This window comes from Nannospalax galili, unplaced genomic scaffold (genome assembly GCF_000622305.1).
Source record: "Nannospalax galili isolate Female #2095 unplaced genomic scaffold, S.galili_v1.0 scaffold328, whole genome shotgun sequence".
Taxonomy (NCBI): Eukaryota; Metazoa; Chordata; class Mammalia; order Rodentia; family Spalacidae; genus Nannospalax; species Nannospalax galili.
The window spans coordinates 546,427-566,646 of NW_008358342.1; the positions used below are offsets into that span (position 1 = coordinate 546,427).

The following is a 20,220-nucleotide window of genomic DNA, read 5'->3' on the forward strand; positions in this document are numbered from 1 at the left end:
CATGAAAAGGTTCCTGAGGGTGGGAGGGTGCTTCTGGTGTGGAAGACGTGCTTAGGCACTTTGTTTGCACATGTTCTGACTTTGAAAATTTATTTTTAGGTTAAAAAAAAAATAACTGTGGCTGTAGCACCTCCCCCTCCCACGCAACAGAGATCCCTCCAGTCCGACTTGCTCGCAGAGCTTATACTGGTAGAGGCTAAGAAAGCTGACACCAGATTTTCTTCCCTTATTTTGGGAAAAGAAAAACATGTTCACTGCACCATAGAGTATGAAGGCGCTTTTCTGATGAAAGCTGACAACACTGAACACCAACCTCTGCTTACCCTACCTCATGCCATGACCGTCAAGCCCAAGGCACACACAGGTCAACAGGCACACACAGGTCAACAGCCAGAGAGCACAGCAGAACTGCAGCCTAAAGCTCTGGCCAAGCTGTTCCAGTTTGTGCTCTGGGTAGGTATACCAACTGCAGCAGTGGTCATATCCTGGCAGATGATGAAAGGTGTTTTTGTGAATCCAGGCACACACATGCCCCAGAGAAGCAAGTGATCTTTGCATCTGGATTTAGTAGAGAAAATTGTACCTAAATGTAATGTCAGCTCAGTCTCAAACTAATTTTAGAAAGAACCCAACAAGGTTCTTTCTAAGAGATAATGAAAGGAGAAAGAGGCACAGTCAGATGCAAAGCCATTGTTGCAGCAGGTTGAGTGTAGCAATAGGTCTAGCAGGAACCAGGTGATATTTGCTAGTGCATGGCTACTTTACTGGTGTTGCTAATACTAAAAATATGAGCCTGTTTGTTGAAAAGCCAAGGAGGGAAGTGGCACTTGCCTAGTGAAACACATCTGGAGGATGGTCTGTGTCTAGCTATGGCTTGTTCATACATTTCCCTTGTCCATATATTTTCATTTTAATCGTTATGCATTCGTTTCACTTTCAAGCTAATGATTAAACCATCATTTTGTGAACATTGGCTTACTGTTTAGGTGAGATGAAGAAGAAGGCCATTTTAAAGACAATCTAAAGGAAAACATGTTAAGTTAAAAATAATAATAAAACTACAACCTGATGATACATACATGGGGCAAAAATCACAAAGATGAAGTATGGAAATGGTGGAGTCAGGGAGGTGCAGATCTCCTCACTCAGCTTTGCTGTGCACCAGCTCCCTTGTGACAAAGCTTGGTCCTCTACAGGATGGGGTTCTACAGAATCTCAGCCCCAGCCAGGGCCTCCTACACTCCTGGTTAGGGAGATGACGGGATCTGTCCAACCCATTCCTTCACCCCTTTCACATGCCCTTCAGAAAGAATTTGCTTCATTTTCATTGAATTGCCTTCAAAAACAAAAGGCTGATTGTTTTATTCTGATATACAAGGATGTGGCCTTGAATATATACATATATTTCCTTGATCAGAAAGGAAAATATTGAGGGTAATCAGAACCTAGATGCTAAAATTAAGAGTATGTTCCAGAGGAGCCTAATCTCTCTCACCACACATATACATGGTTTTGTCCTGATGTTTCAATTCCCACCCAAGTACCCAAGCTCTATCAAATCACAGCTTATGGAGACTAGAAGACCTGTAAATATTAAGTGACAGGAATTTCATAACTATGAAACCTCCCAGGCCTTGTACCTGGAGTAGTCCTATTGTTGATACTCACTAACCATGTCTCCTTTTTAAAAAACATTATTTGTGTGTGTGTGTGTGTGTGTGTGTGTGTGTGTGTGTAGATAGGTATGGTCCACAGCATACATGTGGTTGTCAAAAAACAACTTGTGGAAGTTGGTTCTCTCTTTCTACCATGTAGGTCCAAGGAATCAAACTCAGATCATCAGGTTTGGTGGCAAGCACCTTTACCCACTAAGCCATCTTGCCAGCCCACTAGCTATGTCTTCAAGACAACTTACTATATGCCCACAGAGCCTCCACTTCCACCCTGGAAAGATGGGTGTAAGAAAGATGTGATTGGTCATGTCTGTAAGGATTAAATAAAGATGAAGTATAGGATATGCACACTGAATGACCTTTTGACAAATGCTCAATGAGTGACATCAGTTAGCTATTGTTACTATCAAGATGTGAAGCAAGGCATAGAGAGATTGTGGAAGGGGATTTGAAGCCTATTGCAGAAGCCATTTATCAACCCAGGGATTCTGGTAAGAATTCAAATAAATTGAACAATTTGGCTGGAATGGGCCTAATTCCTTAACTGCTATTATAAAATGTTCTAGCAAGGTTGCATGGAGAGGTAACTCTCCTCCTGCATGGATGTCTTCTACAGGTCACAGAAAACAAAACAGTGATAAGGAGTCAGGAAACCTGAGTTCTGACAGTTTGTTGGGGGAAGGGCATTGAGACAGTTTCTCACACTATGGCCCAATCTGGCCTGAAACTCACCTGGTACCACAGACTAGACAGCCTCCTGAGTTCTGTAATTAGAGTCCTTAGCCATCATGCCAAGCTTAGACCTAAGATCTAATGCTACTTCTGACTACTGGGCATCCCTCACCTGTTTTCTTAAAGCCCTGAGCCTCAGCTCTGGAAATCACTGCAACCTCTTTCTCTGCTAACAGTACAGAGATCCGCCTTGTACGTTACACTCATAGAAGGGGTTGTTGTGAACCCCCAAGCTCCACCCCTTCTCCTGGTTCCCTCCTTGACTTGTCTGTGCCAGATATCGTGGACATCAAGCCAGCCAACATGGAGGAGCTCACGGAGGTGATCACTGCAGCCGAGTTCCACCCCCACCACTGCAACACTTTTGTGTACAGCAGCAGCAAAGGGACAATCCGGCTGTGTGACATGCGGGCATCGGCCCTGTGTGACAGGCACACCAAGTGTGAGTACAAAAGAAGGGTGTCGGGGGTAAGGTACCCTGACCGCTGGCATGTGGGGGCCCTGGAAGGTTTCCCTCTCATTTGACACTGGGAGCAAAGAAACCACAGCAAGCATTAACTGACTCAAGAGTCAGCCCTGATTTAATGTTTCAGAGAAGTGGAAACTCTGTGTTCAGTTCTGCAGCACACATGTGCAGAGGAGACCCTGCCAACAAGGGTGTAGCACTGCAAGCTGATCTGACTTATCTTAAAGGGTGGTGTGGAGAAGGAGGTGAGGTGGACAGCAGAGAATTAGATAGATTTCAGCAGCAGAGTTAACCAGACTTGCTGGACCATGTGGGAGGCTGAAAGAAAAAAATACAAAGGGAAAGGAAAGGGAAGAGAAAGAGAAAGGGCTGGAGGAAGAGGATAGGAGGATAGGGATAGGAGCTGGGACTGAGAAGGGAAGGGTGCTCGATGGCCTATGCCAGGGGAGCTACAGGAAGTCAGGCTAGGAGTGAAGCACCAGTGTTCAGTTTGGGACCTGCTGACTGTGAGGTGACATGAGCTGCCTCAAGGAACAGGTTCTCTCTCAGCACTAGCTAAAGAATCTACTAAGAACTAGAGACATTCCAAAGGGAGCCAAGAAGACCTGGTGTTCTCAAAGCCAGTGTAGCAGATAATAGCCTGGGCCATGGAGTCAGACAGGCTCACATAGGTCCTGAACGCTGGGAATAGACTATAAACTAAAGGTTTTGCAGATCTTGGGACTCAGGCTGGAGAATGGATGAGATCTTAGAAGGCTTGGGAATGAGAATGGTTTAAAGAAGATGCTTTGGAACCAGAGTTCAGCTAAGATGCTTGGTGTCTCTATGACCTCAGGCAATCCTCCTGAGTCCTACAGAGGTCCCCACATGGCTGGTGTGCACAAGAGACAGGTATCAGCATGTGTAAGATGCTAGCGTCCTCTGGACATGGGCAAGGGGAGCAATAGATGGTCATCGGGATTATCACTTTTATTCCTCCAGAATCCCATACCCCAGGCCTGAAGCTACAAGGTACTTGGAACCCCTGCCATTTTGCCAAGCACAGGAGGTCCCATTGTTCATTTATTTGATTCATATTTGCTGAACACATACTATATGCCAGGCCTGTATCCAACTCTAGAGACACAATGATGATCAAAAATAGATATCTCTCTCTCTCTCTCTCTCTCTCTCTCTCTCTCTCTCTCTCTCTCTCCTCACTATGTTAGTCAGGCTTCCTCAGAGAAACAGGACCAACAGGTGGGGGTGTGTATAAAGAGTTGTACTGTAAGGAATCAGCTCACATGAGCATAAAGGTGGACAAGTCCTAAGATCTACAGTCAGCAAGCTAAAGTTCTGGGAGAGATGGTGGTGTTCCTCTCCAAAGGCCCCCAGTCTGAATATCCAAGAAGACTCAATGTTTCAGTTCTACTGTAAAGGGAGAAAGAAGTGTCCTAGCCCCAAAGCAGTCAGGTGGAGAATTGCCTTGCCTCTCACAGGAGGGCTCTTTCTTCCATTCAAGCCGTCAACTGATTGGGTGCAGCCCACCCATGTTAAGAGGTCAGTTTTTACTCATTCTATTCATTTAAATGTTAAACTCATCCCAAAACACCCTTGCAGAAACACCCATAATATCAGACCAAGTATCTGAGTGCCCCATGACCAGTCAAGTTAACACAGAAAATTAGGTACACTGAGGAGTGTTATACTAGAGACATTAGAGAATAGCAAATAGAGCCCTACTGGTGTGAAGAGAGTCATTGAGTGCTGGGAGTGGGTGTGACAGATCCTAACAAAGCACTGACTGCTGATGGAAGTGTAAAGACTGACTGAGAAGTGGGGAGAGGATAAGGAAGAGTCACCGGGCCTATGGAAGCAAGAAATCAGTCAGGAGAAAAACCCAGGGAGCCCCGGGGTCTGTTCCTCCCTCCATCCTAGGCCCCACACAGCCCTACAAGACCAAAGCCCTGAGAGCAGTCCCTGGGGAGATCCAGAAGCTATCAAATGTCCTGCAAGTCTTCACCAAGCCTGCCCATACCCACCACAGCCCAGCCCAGGTCTGCATTGCAAGATATACCAGCCTGTTAATCTAATTAAGAAGAAGTAGGACTCATTTTCCTGACTAGGCCAAAGGCCGACCTCCTTCAGGGCACATCTCCCTTTGTTCTGAAGCCACTGAGGCCCCAGCTTCTGCCAGCTGGGGAAGCCAATGCAGCCTGACCTCCTGTCTGACATTTCATATTGATTTTCTCCATCCTCCTCCAACACCAGCCTGCAGTCCGCCAAAGCTCAGCCGAGGTGTGCAAGCAGCACGAGACAGTTCATCAGAGTTCAAAATGAAAAGCAACATTGGCTTTCAGAGATGAGCTCTGAGAAGCAGGGTATTTAATAACCGTCGGCGTTTAATCAAAACGCCAAGGAAAACCATGTTATCGGAGACGAATATATTAATTTCCATATGTCCCTCACTCTGCATGCTCAGCAGGGGCTGGAAGGGATGATTCGCCGTCTCCCTCATCTTTCTATTTTCTGATTTTTTCCTACTGCTTCTGGCGGTAGCAAGGGAGCTGTGTTTGTAGAGCGAGGTGCCTGAAAGAAACAAAGGGTACTGATGGCAGCAGACTCTGCTGGGCTGGATCCTGCTTCTCCCTTTCCACACATGAGTATTGGGAGATGGGAGTGAAGAAACTAGCCAGGCACGATGAATGCCAGCCTAAAAGTTGAACACCTCTGGGAATAGACGCCTGCTCACCTCTCCAGCTCTGATCTAGGCAGCCTGACCACAATGTCCTGATCCCTGTACCTCCAACAGTTTAACCTTTTCCTGCCTCAGGGCCTTTGCACAATTTCTTCCTCTGCCTGGAATACTTTTCCACTATGACCCTCACTACATGGCTACCATGGAGTGGGACTGAACATCTGTGGTAAAGAGACGGGTAGATGGCACGAAGACAAAAAAGGACCATCCACTTACCATGGACACTGAAACAGAGTACCTCAGACTAGTGGCTTAAACAGAATACTATTGTCTCACAATTGTCTTTATAATTTTTAAAATTTATTTATTAGTACTGGGGTGTGTGTATGTGTGTGTGTGGTATAAATACAGGTATGCATGTGCCACAGCACACGTGGAAGTCAGAGGACAACTTTCAGGAGTCAATTCTCTCCTTCTACCTTTGAGGCAGGGTCTCTCCTGTTGTTTCTACCACACTGTGTACTCCAATCCACCTGCCCCTCAGGCTTCTGGGTAATTCTCCTGTCTCCAGCTCCCAACTTGACATAGAAATGCTGGGATTACATGGGTTCTGGGGAGCAAGCTCAAGTCATCAGGTTTGTACAACAAGCTCTTTTCCCAGCTGAGCCGTCTTGCCAGCCCCCATCTCAGTCCTCAGTAAGGTCTCAGCTGGCAGAACTAGCTGTATCTGCCAGGGGCTTTCACTTATAGAGAGCAATTTTTCTCCCTGAGTGTGCACATCATCTTTCCTGTTCTATGTCCAAAATTCCCCTTCTTACAAGAAAGTCATATTGGGTTAGTGTTCACCCTAGTGACATCATATCAATATAATCCCCTTTCAAGGCCCAGCCTCCAAAATGAGACTCATTCTGAGGTATGAGTAGGAGAGGCCTTCTGCACATGGAATGACACTATTCCACCCACACAGGAAAGAGAGATGAGAAATTCAACAAGTGCACAGGTCCAAGAGCTGAGTGTTCTGGTCTTGTTTCTTTTGTAGGCCAGAGTTTTTTCTCCAGGTAGTAAGAGCGGAAAAGGACAAGGACTCTCACAGCCCTTACACACAGAGAGCACACTAAGCATGGCTCTTATGATGGGCAGTGAGGAGCTAGAGGATGGAAAGACCAGGACTGACCGTGACCACACAAACACCCACACTGGAACTCTGCTCTTCCACAGGTCCTGCTTTCAGGACCATGAAGCCTAGGTGCTCTCCACGGTGCCGAAGCAGTTTCTCTCTAAACAGGATTTTAATTTATTTCAGAGGTTCTGAACAAAGAAGTCTGTTTCCTACCCAAAAGTCACACTCAAGTGACTTAATGAGCATAGTTTAAGTCCTTAATAAGTCAATCCCTTAATAATTCATAAGTTTTTAGAAGCATAAAAGAAGTAGTATATATTGATAGTATATCATAAGAAATTTATTTTAAAACAATTCCTTGATATAAGTACAAGTAAGTTTATCATTTATTAAAGATGAAAGAATACATGAATTTTCATACAAATAAAAACAAAAAGAAGCAGATAAATCCACAAATGGGACTGGGTACCCTGGAGGGACATAGAGAATTTACTTTCATAAGACCTGTGGACACAGTTAAAATGGGCAGTTGCCTATGATGAACTTAGCAGGGTGCAAAGCTAAAACTAGAGCAGTGTGAAGGTGACTATATGGACACAAGGACCAACAGAGACTGGTCTTCCCATGGAGGGAAGGGTGTCACAAGCCATGAGATGAGGGCTGACTTTCCAGATTTGCTCCAAGGGCATCATTGTACTTGTATAATTGGAGAGTCAATGGACAACTAGAGACTACCACCAGGTGCCCTAACTCCAGAATGAGGTCAGCAGGAAAAGCAACACTCCCTACATACCTCCACAGCACCCATCATAGGTGCAGGAGGAAGTGGGCCAGGCAGTGTGGAGCCCAGCCTGGTATGCCCTGTGCACCTGGCCCAAAATGTTCTTGCTTTCTTTTTTTCCTTTCTATCCCACTAGTGGGTGAACTCAAAGTCTTGGCTAAAGCATACAGCCTATGCCAGTGAGTAGTCTTGAGCAGGTTGCCTCTCTGTGCTTCAGTTTACTCACCTGTAAAACAGCTACTGATGGTATTTACCTTGTAGGGTACACCAGGGATTAATTGCAGTAATACTCATGAGGCCTTAGAATAGTGTCTGACACATAAGCATGGTGCAAAGTATGTTTGGAGTGGAGGTGCTCTCTCTCTTTCCTACCATGTGTGTCTTTAAGAGCAAAGCCAGGAGGGACCACAACAATAACTGTAGGAGTACTGATGTTATCAGTCATAATCAAGATGACTTCTAGATTTGGCTTTGTCCAGGGAGCAAGCCAAATACACAAGTGTGAGCCCATTTCGCCCTCATGTCAACCTGGGAGATACACACCATCACTACTCAAACAGCCAAGGGGAAGTGATTCACTTGTAGTCAGCAGAAAGCAGCAACAAGGCCATAGTTCAATCCAGGCCTATGCAGTTCACTAGCTTCTTATCATTCTATACTTTGATCCTTGGTCTCATCTCTCTGCTGTCCTTGATAAGAGCCACACTGTGTGCTCATGCTGCAGAGGAGCTGTGAGAGCCCTGTGTCCACAGTTTCCTTCCACCCTTGCCACCTGTAGAAAAGCATCAGCATCCTGGCAAGGGAGCCATGGAACAAGAGTGGAATGGGCAGCTCCAGGGTCTATGCTCTGGATTTATTCCATGTCTATTGCCTTATTCACCAGAATACCAGCTATCACTTATTCAACCAAGACTTATTAAACATCTGGGCTTTGCCTCTCAGGTGCTGACATTCCATTTGAGCACAAACATGCCCTAATTCCAAATGAGCAATGTATTTTCAGACAGTCATGCAAGCTGTAAGAAAATGACAGAGGTTCAGAGAGTACCTGGGGTAGAACTGTGTCTACAGAGTGGTGCGAGGAAAAGCCTCTGAACTGAGAGATGAGAAGGATCCAGCTACTGTGAAGGTCCTACTCAGGAACGCCTATGTTTGAAGAACATACCAAGGACCAGAGGATGGAAAAGAGTATGCTGGGAGTAGTGTAGAAAGAGGGGCTTAAAAAGAATGTCCTGAGCAGGGTGTGGTGGCATATGCCTTTAATCCCAGCACTCAGGAGGAGTTCTGTGAGATGGAGGTCAACCTGGTCTATATAGTGAATTCCAGGTTGGCTGGGGTTGCAGGGAGACCCTATTCCAAAAAGACCCCGAAAAAGCAGGTTCTGAGCCATGTTTTGTCGGCCTATAGGCCAGGCAGAGCCCATGGATTTTGTTCTAAGTGAGAGGAAGAGCCATTAGCAGGATGTGAATACCTGCCACGTAAGGTCATGTTACTCAAAGACAGCATCCTAAGATTGCATCATTTTTGATGTTTCCATAACAAAAGCACCTAACAACACATGTCTCATGTCTCATGTCTCAGAATGTATCCTAGCATTAAAAAATACTTATCTGGGGCTGGGGAGACGACTCTGTGAATAAAGTGCTTGCTACCGAGGTCTGAGAACCAGACTTCAGATCCCCAGCAACCATGTAAATGCCAGTGGATGTGGCAGCCCACCTGTAATCCCAACCCTCAGAAGGCAAAGCAGAAGGACCCGCCCCCCAGAGCAAGCTGGCTAACTGAACTAGCTGAATCCGTGAGCTTCGGGTTCAACAAGTGACTCTCTCAATTTATAAAGTAGAAAGCAATTGAGAAAGGCATTAGATGTCAACCTCTGGCCTACACACACATGCATGCACGTGCATATACCCCTATACATATGAATACTATACACACATACACAGGCAAGGAGGGAGCTACTTGGCTACAGTATGTTTATAATCAAGAGAATTCTGAAACAAAAAGGAGCAGCCAGGCCAGAAACAGGAAGACCGACTGGGAGGCTCCTGTAGAAGCAGTAACAGGAGTGGGGCAGAGATTCCACCAGCTGTCTGTCTGTCCATGGACCTTCTCTAGCAAATAGGCCTTTCCACAATGGCAAAACTATAGCCCAAAAAGTGACCACAGGAATCCTTTCCTTCTGAGGACACTAAGGTGGGCTTTCTAGCCAGCAGCAGCTGACATCAACTCTGGAGGGCACTTAAATCTGTCTGGAATTGACCAGATATAAAGAACATTAGGCCTTTTTGTGTTGGGGGCAGAAGAGAAGGTAGAAGTCCTTAAGGCCTTAAAAGCTGAGGTGTTTTAGTTACTATTAAGAAAACAGCCAGTGAGAACAGAGCCAAGTTTGATACCAAACCCAATAATCTAAATCAGAAATTCTATTTTCCTCTGAATGTGGAAGGAGTGAAGAAGGATAAGTTATTTGCTTTGAACCCTTCTGTGTCTTACTTAATTCTCATGTAGCTTGTCCTTAGTACCTCCACTTTGCAGATAAAACACAGAGATGAAGAAACAGATCATAGGGCCAGAGCAATATTCAAACTAAAATCTATCTGCTTCCCAGAAAATTCATTACTTTGCTGGGTATTTGGCAGGGCAAGTACACGATTGTTTTCTAATATCCAGAAAGATAACTTCCTGGGTCTCCATTTTATACCACCACCCCCCCATTGCCTAGATTCCCCAGTCTGACCACTTCCAGATGCAGCATTAAGTCAGCTTTTGGTGCAGCTGGAAATGGTGAAATCCATGCTCATCTTTCACCCTCATCTACAAACTCAATTGTGAAGCCCCTGGTTCTGTAAGCCAGTAGATCCCTTAATAAACCTGCGGCTCATTTCCCAGGCCCCTAATGGAATGTGTCCAAAGGCATCAACTGGAAGTGCAGCTGCAGTGCATCCTAAAGCCTCCAAAAGGGGTTCCGTATCGATCCGGGGCATAATTAACAGTGTTTATTGCAGGGGAGCTTGGTTAGTTTAGAAAGACAGGCCTTTTATTAAAATGCTTCTGCCTGATGACAGGATTACAAACACACAGAGACACACACACACACCCAACCCTGGATAAAAGCCAAACCAAGTCTTGCTACATGAAACAGAATACACACACACACACACACACACACACACACACACACACACACACACGATGTCTACTCCATTCAAGCTTAGCAGCAATTAACAGCAGAAGAGACAAACCCCACACCAGAGTAAAAATAGAATCTCCCCCCACTTCTTCCATCTTCATTTCCATTTTTGATTAATTTACCAGTTCTGTCAATTAGTCATCCTGGAGCCGTCAGTTGAGTGTATTTTCCTAAAAACTAGAAGGCTTATTAATTTTAGAGGTGAGTATCATTCATTAACAGTTGACACCTTCCCAGGTCCTGCCCTCTCTTCTGCTCAGGGTTTGGATGAGAAAGCAGTAGAGGCTGAAATTGTCACCTGCACATGACTGCAGCCCCACCCCCACACATGCAAAATAGAAAGGGTTACCCCTGGGGTTATAGGTGGCTCTGGCCCAGGGATATCTCAGGACCAACTTATCTATCATGGCCTGTGATGGTCCATCACTGACAAAACAGTCACTGCCACAAGTAAGCATCTTTTTTGGACGGTCACAAGGACCAAAGCCAGGGGACTACCTGGAAGATTTTTTTTCTCTGGCTTCTCTTTCATAAAATCAGACCTCCACCATGGCTAGAGTCTGTTTACAACCCCCTAGGCACTTAGTATGGTGCTGAATAAATGCTCTGAGGACATAAACAACTATAGATATGCAGTCTGATAAACTGCACAAGGTGCTTCTCTTTACAGAATAGGAAGGCTAATGTAAAAGACCCGGGTTCGAATCCTAGCACCCACATGGCAGCTAACAACTGTCCATAACTCCAGTCCCAGGGGATCCAACACCCTCTTCTGACCTCCGCAGGCATTGCACGACATGGGTGCACTTACCTCCATGCAGGCAACACATGCATACACATACAATAAAAATGATAAATAAAATTTTTTTAAATCTTAAAAGAGTAGTTGACTGGGTTCATTCATTTCTAACTTTAAGAATGTAAAGTTAGAAATGATAGAGAAGGTGCACCAATGAAATCTCCACAGTAGGATGTCTACCAAGATCTGCATAATGACAAAACTAGCTGACATGCCAAGGTGGATGGGGGAGATTTCACTGGACCCCACCTCAGGATGAAGAACTACAGGAAATCAATGGATGCTGAGGGAGGGAGAATCAGTTTTCTCCAGAGACTAGTTCCCTGAGAGGTTATCTAATCCCAAGTAAGCAGCTGTAGACACAGGTACACTCAATCATTGCTAAATTGACTCAGTAATATCTATATAGATATATAGATATGTGTGTGTATGTATATATGTATATATACATATATATTCAAAGAAGACAGGAAATTGAGGAGTGGAGGGGCATAGGGAGTTGGAGGGGAACTGAGAGGGATGGAAATAATTAAAATACAATACTCATGTATGAAATTCTCAAACAAAAATAAATAAATAAATATTTTAAAAAAAGAATTCATTTCCAGAATCTAGAGTATAGGTCAGTAGACCTGGTAGAGTGTGCTTTTAGGAAGTATGAGGTTCTATGTTCAGCCCCCTGAAGGGAGAGCAGGAAGGAAGAAGAGAGGGAAGGAGGAAGAGAGGCAAGGGAGGAGGAGAGAGAGAAACAGAGAGAAAGGGACCCATTTCATCATATTTAACACATATTACAGTTAAAATGGGAATATTCTTGGGCACTGAAAGTTGGAAAAATCACAATGAACATAGACTGTGGTTTTGAAAGATGAAATGTTTTTACAAGTTTAAAAAATGCAAGATAAGGGGCTGGAGAGATGGCTCAGCGGTTAAGAACACTGACCGTTCTGGCAAAAGACCCGGGTTTGAATCCCAGCACCCACATGGCAGCTAACAACTGTCCATATCTCCAGGTCCAGGGTATCCAATGCCCTCTTCTGACCTCTGAGGGCAATGCATGCCACAGGTGTACTTATATGCATGTAGGCAATACACACATACACGTAAAATAAAAATAATAAATAAAATATTTTTTAAATGCAAGGTAACTTTTGGTTACTGTGAACAAAGGAAAAAGGAATATATAAAGTAGTGATAATCTATTTCTCACTTATTCAATAAATGTTATTACCTAAAATGATAGTGCCTTCCACCCATGAAGCATCTATTCAAGGAAAAGGAATCAAACATTAGTCACATGGACAAACAGATTTGGTGAAGAGAGTTCCTGGGGCAGAAGCCACAGCAACGCAGATGTTCTGAGTGGGGTTGGGCAGACTAACAACCCAGGGGGCTGACCACTGTGTCCTGAGAAAGAGAAGCAGGAGAGGAGCAGGAGAGAAGCACTTGGGAGCTTCATTCAGACTCCCCCTTGCACAAACAGCACCATTCACATTGTATTCTATGCAGAGGACTTGGGAGTTGGGCAACATGGTAGTACTGAAGGCCATGGTAAGCCCTTTAGATAATCACTGTAATAGAGAAAGGGACATCTAGGAAGGTTTTATGTAAGTAAGTGTGTATCTGTGACTATTTAAGAATAAAGCACCACAAAGTTCAGTGCCTTGCCACAATGGGAGAAAGATCATCCGACACCTATCACCCCCTCCAAGGCTCAGAGACGTTTGTGGAAGAGGTTGGTGGAAAGAATGTAAGAGCCGGAGGAAGGGGTGGAGTGTTAACTGGAAGTGTCCTCTGACCACTACACTGGCAAGCTATAGTCAGTCACACCTCCGTCCCACACTTGTCAGTTACCCCTCCCAACCAATCAGTTAACTTTAGCTGCATGTGGGGGAAGGGCTATGGATATATAAGCTGAGAACGCCATGAGGCACCTCTCTCATCATTTTGTGCAGCTGTCGGGAAATCACAGGATCTATATTTGAGTGTGGGCTTTCCAGTGAAGCCATAAATGAGGGGAGGTGTTCATTCTTCTGTAAATAAACTCCCACCCTATGCTCTGTTAGCAAGCCCAATAAACTCATTATGATTTGGAAAAAAAAAAAAAAGAGAACAGAGCTAATGGGAACCTTCATTATTCCACCAAAGTTGTCCCCATGTTAGCAAATCCTTTGGTCTTTGATTTTTTATTCCTATTCCCACCCCCCTTAAACTTCATTGTATATATATATATATATATATATATATAGCTATTTTTAGAAAAATGTGTTAAAAATTGCCTCTCTTTGGAATAAAAGGAAAAAAAAAAGTGGGCTCTGCCCTCAGCTGTGACCCAGTACACTCATTCTGTTATCTGAGAAGCTTATATATATAAAGAATAAAGCACCAGGGGAAAGAGCAGATGCTAAGAGAATAGTGAGAAACCTCTTACAATGCTCTCAATAAGTGATGACTAAGATAGTAATAGCACAGGTGGCCAAATTGGATAGTTTGGGGAGGTATCCTGAGTATAAACTAGTAGGGCTGGTTAAGAACTGGTTGTGGAGGGTGAGATCAAGAACCAACCTCAAGGAGGCTGAGAAGATAGCTCAGCCAGTAAAGTGCCTGCAGTATAAGCATGAAGACCTTAGTTTAATCCCCAGAACCCAGTCAAAAAAGCCAGGATGGTGGGACATGCTTCTAATCCCAGCAGCACACTGGCCAGCAAGATTAGCCTACTTAACAAATTTCAGGCCAATGAGAGATTGTATCTTTAAAACAAGATTAATGGTTCCTGAGGAATGACATTCAAGGTTTGACCTTTGGCCTCTGTGCATGCGTGTTCATTCATACATACAGAAAACCAAGGATGTGTGCAAGGTTTTTGGCCTGAGCACATGTCTAAATGAAGTTGCCCCTGGTGGGGTTGCAAAGGATAAAGGGAGAGATTGAAGGGAGAATTCACGAATACTGTGGGCTCTAAGACTCTTCAAAAAACTCATAAAATGATTGCATTCATGCGTTTTGCTATTTAATGCATTACCGTTGACAGCCCCTCCCCATCCATTTATCTTCACTGATCTTCCTGAAAACCCTATGAAGTCATAGCTTTTCTTTAGCCCTGACAGTCATCTTGCTTCCAGCTCCCAAGTGCTATGATGACAAGCACACACCACCATGCCTGGCTGCGTTTCTTCTTTTTCAGTAGCTGAGGAAATGAAAACCTAGCGAAGATCATCAAAACATTGATGTGTTTATTTTTTACGTTATATCATGAATATGACTTCCCTTAGAACTCTGGTGCTTTGAAAGATGGTAAGGGAAGGGGGAATCTCTTATGCGTGTCATTGACCCATGTTAACTATATCAGCTAATTCAAGCCCCCATGTGGTTCACATAATTCTATTTTGACAGCTCAGCAGGTGGTATCAATAACTGAATTGTGAGAGCTGCTGTCCACTCAAACAGCTTTCAGCCCATCATGCAATCCCTTTTATCTGCTGAATTACTGCAAGCACCTGCTGGTCTCCCACCCTCACCAAGCTTAGACCAGAGGCAGCAGTGAGCAGGGGAATACCTGCCCCACAAAGCTCATAATGATGCTTGCTTTTCTTTTCTGTCTTTAACCTGAACATAAGTATTTCAATAGGATTTGCCTTGTGTATGGCAGTCTTTATCCTGAGGTCAGCCAGTACATCCTGAGATTTTGATATCTTTTGAAAACCTCTCTACATTGAGACAAAGTTATTATTTGAGGAGTTATGAAAAAAACATGAAATCATTAAGCTTATGGGTAAAACATGGAATCAAAGCAAATATTAATGATATTGTGCTAAATGCAATGGGACTGAAAGGCTGCGCTAATGTCTTTATTGTGTACTTACCAGGTGGGTGGGATACAAGGATGTGAAATTATGGAATGTTTCTAACATAAAGTACATTTTAAGTTGAACATGAGATTTAGATTCTCAATGTCAAAGACATCAAATACTGGCTAAAAACTGCTTGTTCTGAAGAGCTAAATATGTACCTCAGTAGTACAGTACATTGCCTAGCATGTACAAGGCCCTGAGTTCAATTCCTAGCATCACAAAAAATGTTTATTCCGAATAGAATATATAATATGGTTGAAGTGAAAAGATGCCAAATGTCTCGTCTCAAATGTATATTATGTGTTCCCAAACACTTTTCAGTCTCTATCATGAATCTTCTGAATTCATGTCATCATAGAACCACAAAATTATGAATGGATGTTAATCAAATACAGAGTTGTGCTCTAGAGGAGTTATTAGTGTTGAGTACCAGAGACAGTGCCTGGCATAGTGTAGACACTAATTCATACTCATTGAATGAATAATGTGAAATCCAATGAGATAACATAGGTCTCACAACACAATAGTGCTGGTTCCTGAACCAAGGATGTGAATGAAGGCATTGAGTATAAGCTTTTACCAATTCCCAAGTAAAATCAAACAAGCTCAAACTTAATTTCAAATCCACTGAACTACTATTAGCCAGCAAGTAGTTTTCAGATACTCTGTTGAGTTTCATGAAGGCAAATCACAGAGGCCAGATAATTTCACTATCTGTGAGATTCTTGTGGCTTGGAAACCTTATTTTAATGAACATGAAGAAAATATGGTCATTAGTGTTGATTCTGGGATGAAACAAATGCAGATGGGGAACTGGGACTTTCACTTAACCTGTCCAAACCTGAGCATCTACCTGTATAAAATGATGTCAGTATTACAGCCTGCATTATTGGATTGTCATGAGGGTTCAGAAAGATTATACCCTGAAATATTCAGCATATTATTAGTGTTTGGTTATTATCAAAACATCTATGAAGTCAGAAGTAAAGATGAGAAAATTGGAGCTCAGAAAAGCAAGTTACTCACACAAAGTCAAAGATCTACTCAGAAGGAGACACTGTATTCAAACCAATGTCTAAAACCCAAGATTGAATGTTGATGATAAATAGAACTATAAACAGCCCATCTTCACCTCGCTAGGTCTGAGAGGTAAGACAGGTACCTAACTGAACTATGAAGCTCAAGCATTTTTTATAGGAGTCTGACCTTTAGACTATGGTTTTGTTTTCTGATTTGGTTTGGTTTGGTTTGGGTTTTTTATTTGGTTGGTTGGTTGGCTGGTTAAGTCTGGCTTTCAAAATTGGATCTCTTGTAGTTCAGGCTGTCCTCACACTTCTTATATAGCCGAAGCTTGCCTTGAACTCCTGAACCTCCTGCCTCTGCTTCCCAAGTATTGGGTGCTTTTACAAGTGTGCAGCACTGTGCCCATCTCAACACCCCAAGGGGGATCCCATGCATCTATGGAACCTGCTGAGAGCATGCTAATGCACTGACATCAAGCATGTGAACAGCAGTGTCTGCAGCAGGGTGGAGCCTTTATTTCCTCTGTTGGTTATACAGTGTGTCCTCTCTGCATCAAAGCACACTGGTGGCTTCCAGTCATGGAGCTACCTTGGACAGTATGATGATCTTCATTGTCAACATGTCTGGATTTAGAATCACCTAGAGACAAATGTATAGATGTGTCTGTGAGGATGTTTCCAGAGACATTTATCTGAGGGGTTGGAGTTCCCAAATGAATAGAAAGGGAAAAAAGAAAAATCTCACTGGGTGCCAGCATCTCCTGCCCTGCTGTCTGATCCATAGAGATATGAAAAGTCCCAGCGAAATGTTCCCACCTCCTTGAACTCCGCCATGCCTTTCCTGCCGTGATGGATACTACCCCTTCAAATCATGAACCAAAATAAATCCCTCCTCTCCTCAGTTGCTCTTGTCAGGTATTTGATCACAGTAACAACAGTACAGAGGAGGAGAGCCTATAGTGATGGTCTGTCTGGAGCTATGGGAGCACTGAAGGCAGAAGGTGTTCAATGAATTTGGTGACTGTTCTCCACAAGGAGAGTTAACATAACCACCCATATAACCAAACCTCCCCATATCCAAGGTTTAAGGCTTGGACCAGCTCAGCGATATGGCGCTCCCAGTGCCTGTTCTCAGCACCAGGTGACAGAGTCACCTTTTGCACCAGAGAAGTGAGGCTTTATGGGAGACAGCAGTGGGCTACAGAGCCAAAATTCAATTCATTACCTGGTTCTGCCTCTTCTTAGCCAATGACTCATAGCAAGTGACTTTATGAGCCTCATTACTTTGTCTGCATAAGAGCTGGGCACACTACCTGCACGTTAAGACAGCCCTCCTGTCTCTTCCAACAGCGCTGGCATTTTCCTCCAGCATGATGTTACTATTCCACCTGTGCACACTGAACACCTTCACAACACTGGTCCTCCAGTGGATTACTAACAATGTATTCCTATAGAAAACCAGTGCGGAGAACACCCAGGCATCATACAGGAGCCATGAGAGGACAGTGAGACAGAGACTGACCAGCCCACCCAGAGTCCCTTTCCCTGTGGTCCTTGTTTCATGCTGGGATGGACTGCCCCACTTGGTGCAGAACTGCTCACCTTGCTCTGCAAGGAGATTGCTGTCAGCAGGACACTGTTCCTCTCTTCCTCTCCATGTGTCTGCCTCTCATTACAGTGATTATGTATAAAGCCTGGGAAACGAGGACAGCTTGGGCGTGCAGCCCCAGCCTCTGCGGTGCCATGACAACCAGCTTCCTAGCAATCACCCCTAATAACGGCCACTCACTCACTATCTCCTCCACCTGGGCAGAGGCTCCCTAGGGAGCTGGGGCTTCTTTTGCAGCAGCTGCACCAAGCTTCCTGTTGGGAACACATTACGAAAGACAGAGGAGGGAGGGTGGGAAGGCAGAAAGACAGTTCTTTCTCGGGGGGGGGGCGGTGAGATAAGAGAGAAAGCAGGTGAGTCTCTAAGATGTGATGTGTGGCAGGGGCCCGAGAACTTGGGGATGCTGCCATCATGATCCTGAAGCCCCCTGCCCTTAGGAATGTGCAGTTCTGCAGGGAGAGGAATATGGTTCATGGACACTTTTGCCCCTAATAGTCTTGCAGGGAGAAGGATATAATCGAGTGAAAGACCAGATATTAGCCCTTGCGAAGCCAGGCCTTGCTGCTACCAGATTTCTTCATTAGGCTCCTGTTGAGACACCCACTGCCAGCTCATCATCCTGTCTGAATCAGAGCTGCCTCCTATCACTGCCTGCCAGAGAGAGTGTGCTCAGAGACCTCCTTAATCAATATCCTTCCAGAATGACAGTTCTCAAAAAGAGCCCAGACCTGCGTAGCTAATAAACGATTATTCTTCACAAAAGGAAGACAAATAAGGCCACAGTTAATGAACTTGTCTGTGGAAGCCAGCCCAGATTCAGCCTTTAGATTGACAAGCCAGTGCTAAACTCAACACAGGTTCTTGTTTCCTTTCTCTTTAGATTGCAGATTCCAGCCAAGGCTCCTTTACAGGAAAGTTCCTCCCTCAGAGATAATGAGCCCTTTGGACATGTGTGCTCAGGGATCACAGGGTCCCATGGGGATGGGTCTCTCCATCCTGTTTCCTCAGCTGTGAAGTAAAGATAATTCTGACTCTGTGCGGTGCCTGCCAGGTGATAGGTGTTCTCAATGACTTTCTTTCTCTGAGACCCATTCTCTGAACCAGGACCTCTTAGCTCCCTGTGGATCTGAAACAATGCAGATATTTAAAAATAATAGGAAGAGGGCCTGGGAAATGACTAAGTTAGTTAAATGCTTGCTGTATAAGCATGAGGACCTGAGTTCAGATCTCCAGCACTTATGTAAAAAAGCAGTGGCGTACATGGGTAATCTCAGCATTGGGGAGGCAGAGACAGGTGGATCCTTAGAGCTAATTGGCAAGCCAGTGTAGCCAAATCAGTGAGCTCCAGGTTCAGTGAGAAACCCTGTCTTAAAAAAGTAAGGTGGATTTTCAATATAGTGCTTGAAACTCTTGAAAGAGCTATAAGACAAGAGAAGGAAATTAAAGGAGTAATAATTGGAAAAGAAGAGGTCAAATTATCCCTATTTGCAGATGATATATTATACATAAGAGATCCCAAAACTTCCACTAGAAAACAGTTAGAATCGATTAATACTTTAAGTAAAGTGGCAGGATACAAAATCAATTTATAAAAATCGGTAGCCTTTCTATATACCAATAACAAGCAATCAGAAAAAGCACTCAAGGAAGCCCTCCCATTCTCAATAGCCTCAAAAAAAATAAAATACTTAGGAATAAATCTAACCAAAGACATTAAAGATCTCTACAATGAAAATTTCAAAACTCTAAAGAGAGAGATAGAGGAAGACACTAGGAGATGGAAAGACCTACCATGCTCATGGATTGGTAGAATCAATATTGTGAAAATGACCATCTTACCAAAAGCAATTTATAAATTCAATGCAATCCCAATCAAAATACCCATGACATTATTCACAGAGTTTTACAAAATCATCCTAAAATACAGATGAAATCCCCAAAACCCCCAGATAGCCTAAATAATCTTAGGCAAAAAGAATAATGCTGGGGGGATCATCTACCAGTTCTCAGATTATATTACAGAGCTACAGTCATAAAAACAGCATGAAATTGGCACAAAAATAGACACGCAGATCAACAGAACACAATAGAAGACCCAAACATGAGTTCATATAATTTCAGTCACCTGATATTCAACAAAGGTGCTAAGAACACACAATGGAGGAAAGATAACATCTTCAACAAATGGTGCTAGCAAAACTGGATCTCCACCTGCAGAAAAATGAAATTTGATCCTTATCTTTCCTGCACAAAAGTCAACTCCTTAGTAATTAGAGAAATGCAGATAAAACCACTTTAAGGTT

At 43.9% G+C, this 20,220-nt stretch overlaps 1 protein-coding gene across 4 annotated transcripts in view; it reads left to right on the plus strand.

Annotated features, from left to right (window-relative positions):
* Ppp2r2b (protein phosphatase 2 regulatory subunit Bbeta) overlaps window positions 1-20,220 on the plus strand; it is a 531,088-nt gene that overhangs the window by 483,505 nt on the left and 27,363 nt on the right. For all 4 annotated transcript variants that reach the window (XM_008821625.2, XM_008821626.1, XM_008821627.2 and 1 more), the window contains one exon: window positions 2,683-2,847. In XM_008821625.2, the coding sequence (XP_008819847.1) occupies window positions 2,683-2,847 (165 nt within the window). The remainder of the gene's footprint in view (window positions 1-2,682; window positions 2,848-20,220) is intronic.